This window comes from Protobothrops mucrosquamatus, unplaced genomic scaffold (assembly GCF_001527695.2).
Source record: "Protobothrops mucrosquamatus isolate PMUCROS unplaced genomic scaffold, P.Mucros_1.0 scaffold2686, whole genome shotgun sequence".
Lineage (NCBI taxonomy): Eukaryota > Metazoa > Chordata > Lepidosauria > Squamata > Viperidae > Protobothrops > Protobothrops mucrosquamatus.
Window position 1 is genome coordinate 90,224 of NW_015388733.1, and position 13,133 is coordinate 103,356.

At 45.9% G+C, this 13,133-nt stretch overlaps 1 protein-coding gene across 1 annotated transcript in view; it reads right to left on the reverse strand.

Annotated features, from left to right (window-relative positions):
- The window catches only part of LOC107296211 (26S proteasome non-ATPase regulatory subunit 11), a 35,861-nt gene extending 29,541 nt beyond the window's left edge, over nt 1–6,320 (reverse strand). The window contains exons 1-2 of the mRNA XM_015825560.1: nt 6,220–6,320; nt 267–368 (exon numbers count right to left, since the gene is read on the reverse strand). Of these exons, the coding sequence (XP_015681046.1) occupies nt 267–368; nt 6,220–6,310 (193 nt within the window). The 5' untranslated portion in view covers nt 6,311–6,320. The remainder of the gene's footprint in view (nt 1–266; nt 369–6,219) is intronic.
- Nucleotides 6,321–13,133: the final 6,813 nt, after the last annotated feature.

Here is a 13,133-nt window from a genome sequence, read left to right on the forward strand (position 1 = left end):
TATTTAAAATACCCTTGATAGAAAAATAAAATAAGCTTCCAGACCTTCTCTTCTCAACTCCAACCACCCCGGCCTTCTCCTTTTCTTTCCTTTTCTATCCTTCCTCCTTCCACTCACGCCAGCCACACCCAAAGCCAACTGCAGCTGTCCCAATCTTTCCCTTCCCAGTCAAGCTCCTGCAAGCACTCTCAGGCAGTCCTCGCTACACTAGTTTTAGAAAAGCTGCTAGGGATGTGACCATTAAATTGATTAAATATAGAATTTACCTTCTGCCTGTCCTGTCTTGGCCAAAAGACTCCCAAGTTCCAGAATGCTCTGTTCTTTGACTTGGACTGCTTCTTCATCATTCTCTTGAACATCACGTTTCACTGTGAAGATAAACATTTTAATAAAAGAAGAGTATATTTCAAATGGAAGACTGTTTACAATTCTCTCAAACTTCCATTTTAAATTTAACTTGCTTCTTGTAAACCAAAAAGACCTGCCTGACAGATTATTCATTGTCTTGAACAAGGAGCAGAAAGATCTGCATCATGAGGCAGCTCATCAAATAGAATATTTATACAGTGTTTGATGTTGGCCCATTTGGTATTAATACTTGCATCAGCATAAATATGGCTGCAACTATGAAATTAATCTCCTTCACTCTTGAATGTGTTACTAGATACTGTAAATAAGACAATGCATATAAAGTTTTCCAACACTAAAAACAGGTATGCCACCAGTGCTAATTTGCATGAACAAACAGGCACAAAAACCACTGTTATTCAGAGAAGCCAAAAGAGTAAGCTTGTTTCTTAGAGTACCTGCACAGTGCAGCAGCTAACATTTAAGGCATTAATGAAATACAAACTTTTTGCTTGGGAGATCATCCAATTATCTTTAGCAATACTAAGGGTGTATGACCTGAAATAAAAAATACACATCCCCACTATAACCTACTATTGCTTACAAAAGGTTCATTGGCAGAATCATTCATTTCATCCTAATTTATCTTCTTTCCATCCTGGGGCAACTGATAATGCAAAGAACAGCATAACTGTCATCTATGATGGATTGCACTTAAAATTATAGCACTATAGGAAAAATAAAATGCTGTGTGGGTGACCTAAAATAAACTTAATGACAACAGGAGCTGTTCTCAGGACACAACAGTTCCCAATAGCAAAGTTACTGAGCCAAATTAATACTTTTGTTTCCCATTTTCAGAATAATCAGAATATCAAAATTTATTTTGTCCTAAGACAAACACTCATTGTCAAGCACAGCAAAGATGCATAGGAACCAATTCCCTGAATCAATCTTGTCTTCATAAGTTCCAGTGACTAACACCAAGATTCACTGAACACTGCAAGACCAGGGAACCTTCTGTGGACAACAAACGTGGAAGCAAGTTGCCCTTGGTGGTGTACTTATCTCATTTCTTCACTGCTGGCAAGCTCACAAAAAGAACCTCTACAGCAGGTGTCCTGTACTCAAACTTGTCTGAGCGAGGATGTTGTCTTACTGCTGTTACCAACTAACGTGTTCTACAGAAAATCAAGTGGAATGTGATATAAAATGTATGGAATAGACCACGGGTGTCAAACTCGCCGCATCACGTGACATGTCACGACGTATCACAACTTTTTTTTTGCAATGCCGGAGCTGGGGTGGGCGCGGCCTCTGTATGATGCAACCGGCCCATAGGCCAGCAGTTTGACACCCCTGGAATAGACTATATTAAGATGTATGTGTAAGAGAGTATGTGCACAGAAGAAAAAAGGGTAGTTCTCATAGTTAATTACACACCCATTTTACAGTAAATTGGATTGTCACTTACCTCCCAATTTGGAAAACCTAGCCTTTCTGCAATGTTTAGAATTACACAATTCAACCAAATTCTTTTTAGATAAGAAACAAGGACAGTCCTAAAATCAGAACAAAAGCTCATTTAATTTAGTAGTTAACCATATGCCCTCATGAAGCCCATTAATGGGCATAAGGATAGTAGCCATCTTGTTTAATAACAGCAGCTGACATCTCTACACTACATATTTACCTATGTGGACATACAGTAGACTTCTGGAACATGAACATGCTCTAACTAGCAATACCCTCACACAGACAAGTCAGGAACATTCAAAGTGTGGTCCACCAACAACTTTACTCATGCTGCTTCACCATTTTTTCTATATCCAATTTCTGTATTAGCCCTTTTTAGATCCATCATTCTTACTCCTCACATTACCATTCCTACTGCCATCCCCAGACCATAACTTCTGTCTCCCTAAAAAGTCCACTTCTGTTGCACAGAGCATGTTTCCCCTTTTACTCTCTGTAGCAGGGTAGTTCTATCAAGCATACAATTAGCTAAGAAAATCCCAACTAAAAATGAACCTATAAAACTTCCAGGTGTGGGAAGTCATCCACCCAGAGAAGGAAATATTAAAAGGGCAGAAAAATATATTTCCTCAAAGGACCTTAAAGAGACAGAAAAGCATGCCCAGTTTTTCTTGATAGCCCCAGGTCTCCCTCCCCCAAGCAGAAGCCAGCTCTGTACAAATGCAGATGTAAACCATCAGGAAAGTTGGAGCTAGATTAGGAAGACAAAGACCTAAAATCTGCATACCCCACCTGAGACAGGACATGGTAGGATTAACTCACAAAGGCCAAAGGGCACACCCAAACTCAGGTCAGAATACATGACACAGGAAATAGCCTCAAAACAGGAACAGGAAATAACTCCAAACAAAAGGCTCCAGAGGGTATAAAAATCCACTCCCTACATGTGCTAGTTCCTTTTTCTGCCAGAGCCATCTTTCTGTCTGGTTCCCCTCTTCAATAAACTACAACCTTCTTCCCAAAGCAGTTGCCATGTTTATTCCCAGCTTGATTAATTGAGTTAACAGAGATTTGTGGTCGGAATGACTAAGATGTATAGAACTAAGACTTCTGTTTCCCTTTCTGTTTTCCTTGTCTTTGTGTATATATGTGTGTCAAAGTCTTTGTGTGTGAGGTAAATGTGACTGTTTATTGTTTCTAATCCAAAGTGTTAGAAGTCTTCATCCTGGTTCATCCAAGCTGGAAATAAATAAGCAAACATGGCGACTGCTTTGGGAAGAAGGTTACAGTTTATTGCAGAAGAAAGATGGTCCTTGCAAGAAGGAGCAGAGGAGAAGAAAGAGAGTGAGCACATGGGTAGGTTTTTTATACCCCCTCTAGCCCTGTTTGGAATAGTTTCCTGTTCCTGTGGCATGAACTTTGAGGATATTTCTGAGTGTTTTTCTAGGCCTTGATATCTGTGGTTTAATCCTATTATCATATCCTGCTTCCCAGGTGATGGGGCTAATGACTCCTAGAGTTTGGGTGGGGCATGCAGATTTTCTCTTTGTCTTCTTGATTGCTCTGGCTTCAACTTTCTAATGGTTTTACATCTGCATTTGTATGGGGTTAGGTCTTGCTTGGGGCAGAGAGATTTGGAGCCAAAGTTGGTTTCTGCTTTTTAAAATACTTTTGAGGAAATATATATTTCTGCCCTTTTAATATTTCCTTCTCTGGGGCTCTGACTTCCCACAAAAGATAAAAGAATTTTAAAATTCTGCTAGAAATTCTGCTTAAAATAAGCTACCAAAAGGAAAATACCCTCACTCTGTTTGTCTGGCCAACAAACAGAGTGAAGAAAAATGTGTTTGTTTGTTTTTCTTCTTCCTTTCTCTCTCTGTACTCTTAAGAACACCCCAAAGTTAGCAGGAGGGAATGTTTTAAGTTCAACTGCTGGGAAAGTTTTACTGTATGTGTTATAAATGGGTTTTATCTGCCTATCCTTTTCCTGAAACATATAAGCATTTTTCAATCTCTAAAATAATGTGGTCTATTTTAGAATAAATGTTAAAGGTAGATTCTCTTGCCCCTGGAAAATTGCACACCTTAAAATATTAGACTTTTAAAATTATTTGGAGCTTTCAGCATTCTCAAGCTGCCTAGCATTTTTTTTAAGTTGCAAGTCCTTAAGTCTTTAACATGTTACAAATGTTCAGTTCAGAAATGAAACTTTTTATGTATGTTCTCTTACCAGAATCCAGCCTTTCTTTTGTCCTCATCTAGGATGTCCTCATTTTGTCTGCCTATCTGTTTCTTTAACCACTGCAGTATTAATGCCTTTTCAAACTCTGCCTGCAAGCTACCCCCCCCACCCTCATGTACTTCTCTTTTTTTCTTATCCTCTGTTCACCATGCCTTTTGTCTTCCTCTCCTGGGAGAGTCCACCCAGAAAGGGGGGAGATCTTGCTCTCATGTCTTTCAGCCCTACACAGATGACCCCTCCCAACCTTTGGAAGCAGAGCACACTGACCCAGATGTTGCCTCCATCCATTTAAGCCATGGAATTGAGTTTTGAATCAAGCCATCCACTAAAAAGCCACCATGCAACCTGAGTGGAACATCTTCCCAAGTCCTACCATTCCCCCAGATGCCTGTAAAAGCTGCAGAAGAAGGAAGGAGCCCGTGAAGCCTCAGAAGAAAACTAGGAAGACTATGGGGGGAGGGTGGGAAGTCATTGTAAAGTTTTCTTTCTTGCCCCATTTGTATTGTAATAAGCCAGTTGGATGTATTTATGGAGTGAAGTTCCCCAGGCTGATTTTTGCTCTATTTGCACCAAAGCCTTGCATGCACAACTTCCAGCAAATTCCAAGGGGGAGGGAACCAGGCCCCCTCAGGCAATTTGCAATTCATATGCCCTGACTGAGGAAGTAGCAGGAAACAGATCCCCAAACCTAAGCCCTGAATATCTTGCACTGGTGGACTCAGATTGGGAGTCTTAGAGCTCACTATGTGCAATTTAAGAAAATTTAATAGCCTGGCTTGCATACTGGCTAACATCAATTGGACATTACAAACCTGGATGCACTGAACTAAGAGCTAAGGCAGGAAACAACCCTTGAAAATGGGCAGCCAGTGGTTATGTACTGAGGAAAACCATGGCTGTGAAGAATTTTGGGAGGAATATGCAAACCTGACTGGAAGCTAAAAGTGACATCCAACATTTGAAAATGATTGGCACAGAATATTGGACACTATAAATTTTTTTTCCACCTAACAAAATTTTTGCCCTGACTTTTAGAACTTTATGGGTTGGAAACTCCCCTTTTGGGAGCCACTGCAGGGATCTTTTTCTGCTTGCCTCCATTAGTGTCTTCTTTTTTTTGGCTTAACAGTTTAAAGCTTGTTTACCAAGCCTCCCTGATCAGATCAATTTTAATCTTGTGCCAGTAAAAGTGTGTCACCCACACTATTATGGCTCCCCTCTTCAATAAACTACAACCTTCTTCCCAAAGCAGTTGCCATGCTTATTCCCATCTTGGATGAATCACGATGAAGACTTTTCTTCCAACACAGGATATACTAATTTACACTTGTAGTCTTTTCTACAACCAACAAGTGAAATGTTTCATGACATGTAAAATGCATTATCATGTACTACCACTTGCCTATCAAAATTAATGCTAAAAATACTGAATGATAAAACATATTAAACTGGTAAAACAAGTGCAATGTACTCCCTTATATATTCACTGTGACCAAGAATCCACTCCCCACTCCCATTAGATCATCAACCTATATTTCAAAAACTCTCCTACTGATCATCAGCTCATACACACTTCTTTCCCCTCTGTATACAATCGCCCGCTCATTACCTTTAACGTCAGAGAAAGCTGCTTTTGAATGGAGATCCAAAAAAGTGAAGGGGGTGAAGCAGGCCTGACAGTCCGTTTAGGAAGTCAGACTAACCTAATTAGGTCAGGGCAAAGGCTAGAAAGTAGGTGAAAAGCGGCAGCAAAACCCATTCCTAGCGGATAAATCCGCCCGCTTAGCTTCTAATCCTGAGACCACCCCTTCTGAATAAAATCCAATGACAGGTTAGAGAGCCCGCTTGGTGCTCTGAGACCACTTGTCAGCCTCGACCCTCCCCTTCAGCTCAATCCCAGCATTTGTCTTCCAATCCCGACTTGCTTTCTCTATTTCCATGAAGCGATGCTGAATATAGACCTACTCAGGCCGTTCCCACTGAGCCTTCCCATTTCCAAATTCCTTTCTTAGCAGCTCTCGTTTTCCTTCGGAATTGCTCAGTGAGTCAGTAGTGGATCCAGTCCAACCCGTCCAGGCCCATCATCAATTTCGTTCCACTATTGGCAGCCAGGTCACCTGCCAGTTTTCCACTTTTCGGCGGGCTCAACTCACCTATGGAGTGCAAAATGCCGATTGAGGCCTCGCGATCAGTGCTCAGCAACGACTGGGCGCGCAGAAACTCCAAGCCCGCCGCAGCCGCCATCTTAAAAGAAAAACTCGCTCACTCACGCCGGCCGGAACCACAGGGCCTTATTTTCACCGGAAACTGCTTGTCTCACTTCCTCCCCTTCGACTTTGCTGCGACAAGCTACAATGATATAATTCTATGATTACCCACCAAGAAGCAGCGCTGGCTGGGAAATGTAGTGTTTCATGAACATCATAGGAATCAAGTGGATGGGTCGCTGCTAATGAAGCAATGAAGGCGGAGTCTGGGGGTGCTGAACTATCTACGCCCTACGCTAACTCAGCATCATACAAGTACGTTGAATACGTAGATTGTACACACAAACACACCTTCATCTGGGGACTGAAAATGATATAGATGTTTACTCATTTTATAATGGTTATTGGTTATAACCAATGGTAAATGGTTAGCGCCAGACGCAGAGGAGGTATGCGGCGGGCCCCATCGGCCAGGGTATTCTGGCTGGCGGGGTCCAGGTGAAGATCCTTCTCTGCTATTGCTTCTGCCCTTTGGAACACCTTGCCCCCCAGAGGTCGGCTCCAATCCTTCTGACCTTCTGCAAGAGCTTAAAGATCTGGCTCTGCCAGTTGGCTTGGGGCTGTAATGGGGGAGCTTCACAATGGAGGTGGTTGATAGATTAATAACAGATCCCACCTCTTCCCTCCCCCCATCAAATATGAAGGAAATAAAAGTTATTCTTTTAATAATTGTAGAAATGTAATTGTAGAAATGTAATGCCATTATATGAAACTGTCTCTTTAGTACAAATGTAACACTGTAACGCAAATGTAGCAATGCACTGCCAAATGTGTGGGAAGGTTTGTTTCCTATTTCCTGCCTAAAAAAAAAATTCCTCCCGAGACAGAAACTTACACTTGAGTAGAAATCACTATCAAAGGGGGGGATTTTGACCCAAGGTGAAAATTACAAATAAACAAGATAACAGCAGATGGACGGAAGAGGTCAGGATGACTTTAAGTGTAAAAACAACTTCAAAGAATGACTATAAAGTTGAAAGAGCTTCTTAGATGTGACATGCATTGTAAAAGTATAAAATGCAAAGCTTGAAACCGGGCCTTTGCGCTCTTGGAACTCATTCTAGTGGGAAGAGTTCAGGAGGCCGCGTTTGCAAATGCTTTTCTTTTCTTTTCTTATTATTTTTATGTTTTTCTCCAATAAAATTTTGTTTTGTTAACCAGACTTGTCTTTGTATTGTGAGTATCAAAATTTGGGGTTTTTACATCTCACAATCTTGGTGGAAGATGCGGGCATTTAAGAGTCTCTAGGGGACACTGTTCTCAGTAAAATCCAGGAGCGCGCCTGTTGATTTCAACTGCCTGGAGTAATCTGAGATCTAGTTTCCCCTTGCAGGCTCCGAGCCAAACTAAATTGACAGCTCTGGTTTACAAAAATCAAAGAACAGGAAAAAGGAAGAAAGTCAACAACTGGAGCTCAGACCAGGTAACCGGCCCAGGTAAGACAGTTTTGCCCCGAAGGAGGGACACATGCAATTGTACCTGGGTTGTCAGGAGAGCGATTGTGGGAGGTTTCTGCGATGATGGGCTGTGTTCTGGGAACACTGGTAGGTCCAGAGCGAGTGCGGACCTGAAAGGTTGAGGTCTCTTACTCCCGCGAGGGGGAAGGCCAGCCTGAAGGGAAGCGAACTGGTGTTAAGATTTTTGAGTGGCCGTCAAATCGAGAACCTCAGGGAACCATAATCAGGGAAACTCTCAAGAAGATGAGCTGTTGTTGTTGTAAACCCAAAGAAAGGAAAATAACTGTAAAACTAACTAATATAAATACCTGCTGACAGTCCATTAGGACAATTGCTAAGCCATTGGGATGATGAGAATTTAGAAGCGTGGACTTGTAAGATAACAAAAAGCAGAATGATAATGTTGTGCTTAAAGAAATGGCCTCATTATGTAATTAGTCTGCCTGATTATCGTTGAGACCGGTTGGGAGAGCCAAATAAATATTGGATAGGAAAATTAGAACAATATATTCGTAAGAGACCTACCCTAAGCAGTGAAATACCATACGTAAAGCCATGGTATTTTGTAAATTGGGAAGGACCAATTCCACCAGAGGAAGATAGGATTTTTAAATTGAAGGAGGAAAGAAAGGGATGGGATCCTTTAGAATGTCTCCCTCCTCCTTATACTCCCCCTCCACAAGTAATACCAAATGCTCCAGTCCCAGAAGATGGTCAAGGAGCAGTAGGGGGAGCCAAAGAACCACCTATAGCTGAAAGAACTCGAAGAAGAGAAAGGGAAAGAGAGAGAGAGAGAGAGAGAGAGAAAGAAGATGAAAAAGAGGAAAGGTTATACCCATTGCGACAAGTCCCTCAAGGCATAAATTCAGATGGGCAACCGGTGATGGGCTATGTAGCAGTAAATATCACAGCTACTGAACTGAGGGAATTTAAACAAAGAATGAAAAAAGTTCAAGAGGAACCCCAAGCAGTAGCTGAGGAATTTGCTGCCTTTTGGGGGCCCAATACATACATTTGTGATGAACTCCAGTACTCTCTGGGTTTTCTATTTACCCCAGAAGAGAAGTATCTAATTTGGAAAGCTGCCATGAAATATTGGAAAGATCATCATCCAGGGGCAAATGATCCAGTTCCTGAAGTAAAATTTCCATTGGAAAGACCGGACTGGGATAATAACGATCCTGTCCATAGGCAGCAAATGGATGATTTAAAACACATAATTATAGAAGGCATTCGGAACTGTGTGTCCCAAAGCAAAATATCAGTAAGGCTTTTAATGTAAGACAGAAAAAGGAAGAATCTCCAGGGGAATATTTAGAGAGACTTAGAGAGCAGATGAGATACGGGGGGATGAAGGAAGAAAGTGAAAGTTTTAGACAGTTATTAAAGAGTCAGTTTGTGATAGGAGCATATGGAGATATACAAAGAAAGATACAGAAAACGGACGGATGGGGAGAAAAGAGTATAATGGATTTATTAGCAGAGGCACAGAAAGTGTTTGTGAACCGTGATGTACAGGAGCGAAGAGAGGATAAGAAAGTGTTATTGTCAGCAGTAGGAGAAATGATGGATAGAAAGTTAGGAGATCAGAAAGGACAGAGAAGAGAATTTGGGAAGGAAGGACAATGGAGAGGGAGAGGAAGAGAAAAAGGCAGGAGAGTGTTCTGTCCCCGTTCCGACCCACACACCCAAACAGCCAGCCGAGGGTTTAAAGACTTCTCCAGACACCACTTCACAGATAAGAAACTTGGCAGCAGCTCCGTAGCTGCCTGCCAAGACCTTTTATCTCCAAACACCCAGAAACAAAAACAATACACACAGTTTAAAACCACAGCACACTACTTTGCCAGAGATTCAGCTTTTGTCCGTCACAGAGGTCCAAATGGCCACCACCACCCTTTTATAGCCTGTGGGGTGTGGTCCAGTGACTCAGCTTAATCTCTGGCACGTCTGTTTTTCTGCTGCGCACGCTTGTCGCTCCTACACTGGCGTGGATCCAGCCACAACTTTTCGTCCTCATTATCCGACACACCTGGCTCCTGGCCAATCTGAGAAACACCGGGCTCCTGGCCAATCTCAGAACCACCTGGCTCCTGGTCAATCTCTTCTCCATCGGAAGACACCTGAGGCATTGCCAAAGAGGAGGGTCCTGGAGAGGGAGGCCTAGCCATCTCCTCTCCTTCATTCATTTCATTTCATTTCATTTTATTCAATTTGTATCCCGCCCTTCTCCCGGAGGACTCAGGGGGGCTCACAACATTTTTTAAAACAAAAACAATCCCACAATCCCCGCCGAATAAAACCAATTAAAACCCAAATATTTTAAGTTGTGACATTTAAAATTTTCTAAAAATGAACCCGATTTAAAATCCACCCTAGGCCAGGCCCGCTTGCTGGAAAAGCCATGTCTTGAGGGCGCGGCGGAAAGTCAGGAGATCCGGAATCACNGCCGTGGATGGTAGCCGACGTTGGCATGGAACGGGGTCATCTGGGTGGAGGTGTGTTGGGAGTTGTTGAAGGCGAACTCCGCCAGGGGAAGGTACTCGGCCCAGTTGTCCTGCCGCTGGTTGACAAAACAGCGGAGGTACTGCTCCAGGATGCCGATGACCTTCTCCGTGCCCCCGTCAGTCTCCGGATGGTGCGACGACGACAGACACACCTGCACCTCCAGCGTGGCCATGAGGCTTTTCCAGAAGCGGGCCGTGAACTGGGCTCCGCGGTCCGACACCACCCTATCTGGCAGGCCATGGAGGCGAAAGATGTGCTGCAGGAACAGACGGGCCGTGGTGCGGGCCGATGGCAGTCCGCGGCACGGGATGAAATGGGCCATCTTGGTGAGCATGTCCACCACCACAAGGACGGTCGTGAACGTGGTGGACAGTGGTAGATCTGTTAGGAAGTCCATGGAGATGGCACCCCACGGTCTCTCCGGTGTCGGCAGCGGCTGGAGGAGTCCCGGCGGTGGGCCGGACGCGGATTTGGCCTGTCGGCACGTCGCACAGGACGTCACGTACGCGTGCACGTCATGCCGTACCCGAGGCCACCAAAAAGTCCACGTCACCAAGTGCAAGGTCTTAAAGAGGCCGAAATGCCCCGCCGCGGGGTTGTCATGGCACTGGTTCATGACGAGGGCTTGGAGCGGACTTGTGGGCACGTACAGCCGGCCCCGGTGTTTCAGCAAGCCTTCCTCCACGGTCCAGGGGGACGCTGGGCCGACTTCCGCTTTCCGTTGCTGTGACCAGTCATCACGGTGCTGTGCTTCCAGCACCTGAGCCCGCAAGTCTGCTGGTTCCTGGACCGCGGCCAAGGATTCTGCTGGCAGCACCGTCCGTGGGGGGAGTCCTTGGGACAGAAGTATTCCGGCTTGCGGGATAGCGCGTCCGCCCTCTGATTAAGGTTGCTCGGAATGTACACGACGTGGAAGTTGAACTGGGCGAAAAACAACGACCACCGGATCTGCCGCTGGTTCAACTTCCTGGCCGTCGTGAGGTGCTCTAGGTTCCGATGGTCCGTCCGCACCGCCACCTGGTGTCGGGCCCCCTCAAGGTGATGCCGCCAAGCCTCGAACGCGGCCTTGATAGCCAGCAACTCCTTTTCCCAGATGGTGTAGTTGCGCTCGGAAGGATTGAGTTTCCGGGAGTAATAAGCGCAGGGAAAAAGAGTGTCACCATCCACCGGGGCCTGTAGCAGTACCGCTCCAATCGCCACATTGGACGCATCCGTCTCGACCACGAACGGACGGTGTGGATTGGAATGCCTCAGGACCGGCTCCGTGATGAAGGCCTGCTTGAGGACCTGGAAGGCCTGCTGCTGCGGGGGCCCCCACTGGAACGGGACCTTCTTCCGAAGGAGTTGGGTCAGCGGCAAGGTCAGGGTGGCGAAGGCCGGGATGAATGTCCGATAATAGTTGGCGAACCCCAGCAGACGCTGGACGTCTTTCACCCGACGTGGGGGTTCCCAACTGCGCAAGGCCTCCACCTTGCGCGGGTCCATCACAATGCCCTCGGGGGTGATGATGTGCCCGAGGAACTCTATGGAAGTCTGGAAGAAGTAACATTTCTCCAACTTCGCATAGAGTTGGTTCTCCCGCAGGCGCTGCAGGACCTGGCGGACATGCTGGAGGTGGCTCTCCTGGGTCGGGGAATAAATCAAAATATCGTCCAAGTAGATCACCACGAACCGGTCCAACATGTCCCGAAACACGTCATTCATCAGATGCTGGAAGACCGCGGGGGCGTTGGTCAACCCGAACGGCATGACGGTGTACTCAAAGTGGCCGTATCGGGTGCCAAACGCCATCTTCCACTCGTCCCCCTCTCTCATGCGCACCAGATTGTAGGCCCCTCGGAGATCGAGCTTGGTGAAGAGCGAGGCCTCCCACAACCTCTCCATCAGCTCCGGGATGAGCGGCAGGGGGTAGCGATTCCGCACTGTGATGGCATTCAAGCGCCGGTAATCACAGCACAGGCGTAAGTCCCCCGTCTTCTTCTTCACAAAGAGGACCAGGGCCGAAAGCGGGGAGGACGAAGGCCGGATGAACCCTCGGGCCAGATTTCTGTCCAGAAAGTCCCGTAGGGCGGCCAATTCGGGCTCCGACATGGAATACAGGCGGCCCGCGGGCAGTGGCACATTGGGTAGCAGGTCCACCGGGCAGTCGTAGGGTCGGTGCAGGGGTAATCGGTCCGCCTCCTTTTCGCTGAACACATCGGCGAAGGACGTCAGCTCAGGAGGCAAGGAGACGGCCGGGGTGGAGACGTCCTGGCCGGCACAGGTGTGGCGGAGATGGTCAATGCACTGCAGGCTTGGGAACGAGATGGCATTTCTCGACCATGCCACCTGAGGATCGTGGGCCCGAAGCCAGGCCATCCCCAGGACCACTGGGAAATGAAGGTCCACCGTGACATAAAACTGGATTGCCTCCTCGTGGGTCCCAATGGCGAGGCGCAAGGGCTTGGTAGCAAATTTGATGGGCCCCGCCACGAGTTCCCGCCCATCGATAGTCTCAACCCTCAACGGAGGGTCCACTGGAACCAAGGGAAGCTTAAAAAAGGCCACAAAGGCCTGGTCCATGAAATTTGTTGTGGCCCCGGAGTCCACCAGCGCGTGTGCCTGAAGCCCCTCCGACCGATTGGCCAACAACACCCGTGTCATATGTCTGATTAACGAAACACTAAAAAGGACTTTCAGGCATATTTTCTCCTAAAAGCATTTATTAATGTTAAAGATACGTCAGCACAATATGGAGGAAATGCTTAGGACTGGCTTCTTTTCCGCTATGCATATATTTCTAAGCATTTCCCTCCCACCTTTCTTTGGGGTCATGGTTCACATCTTCCAATCAAC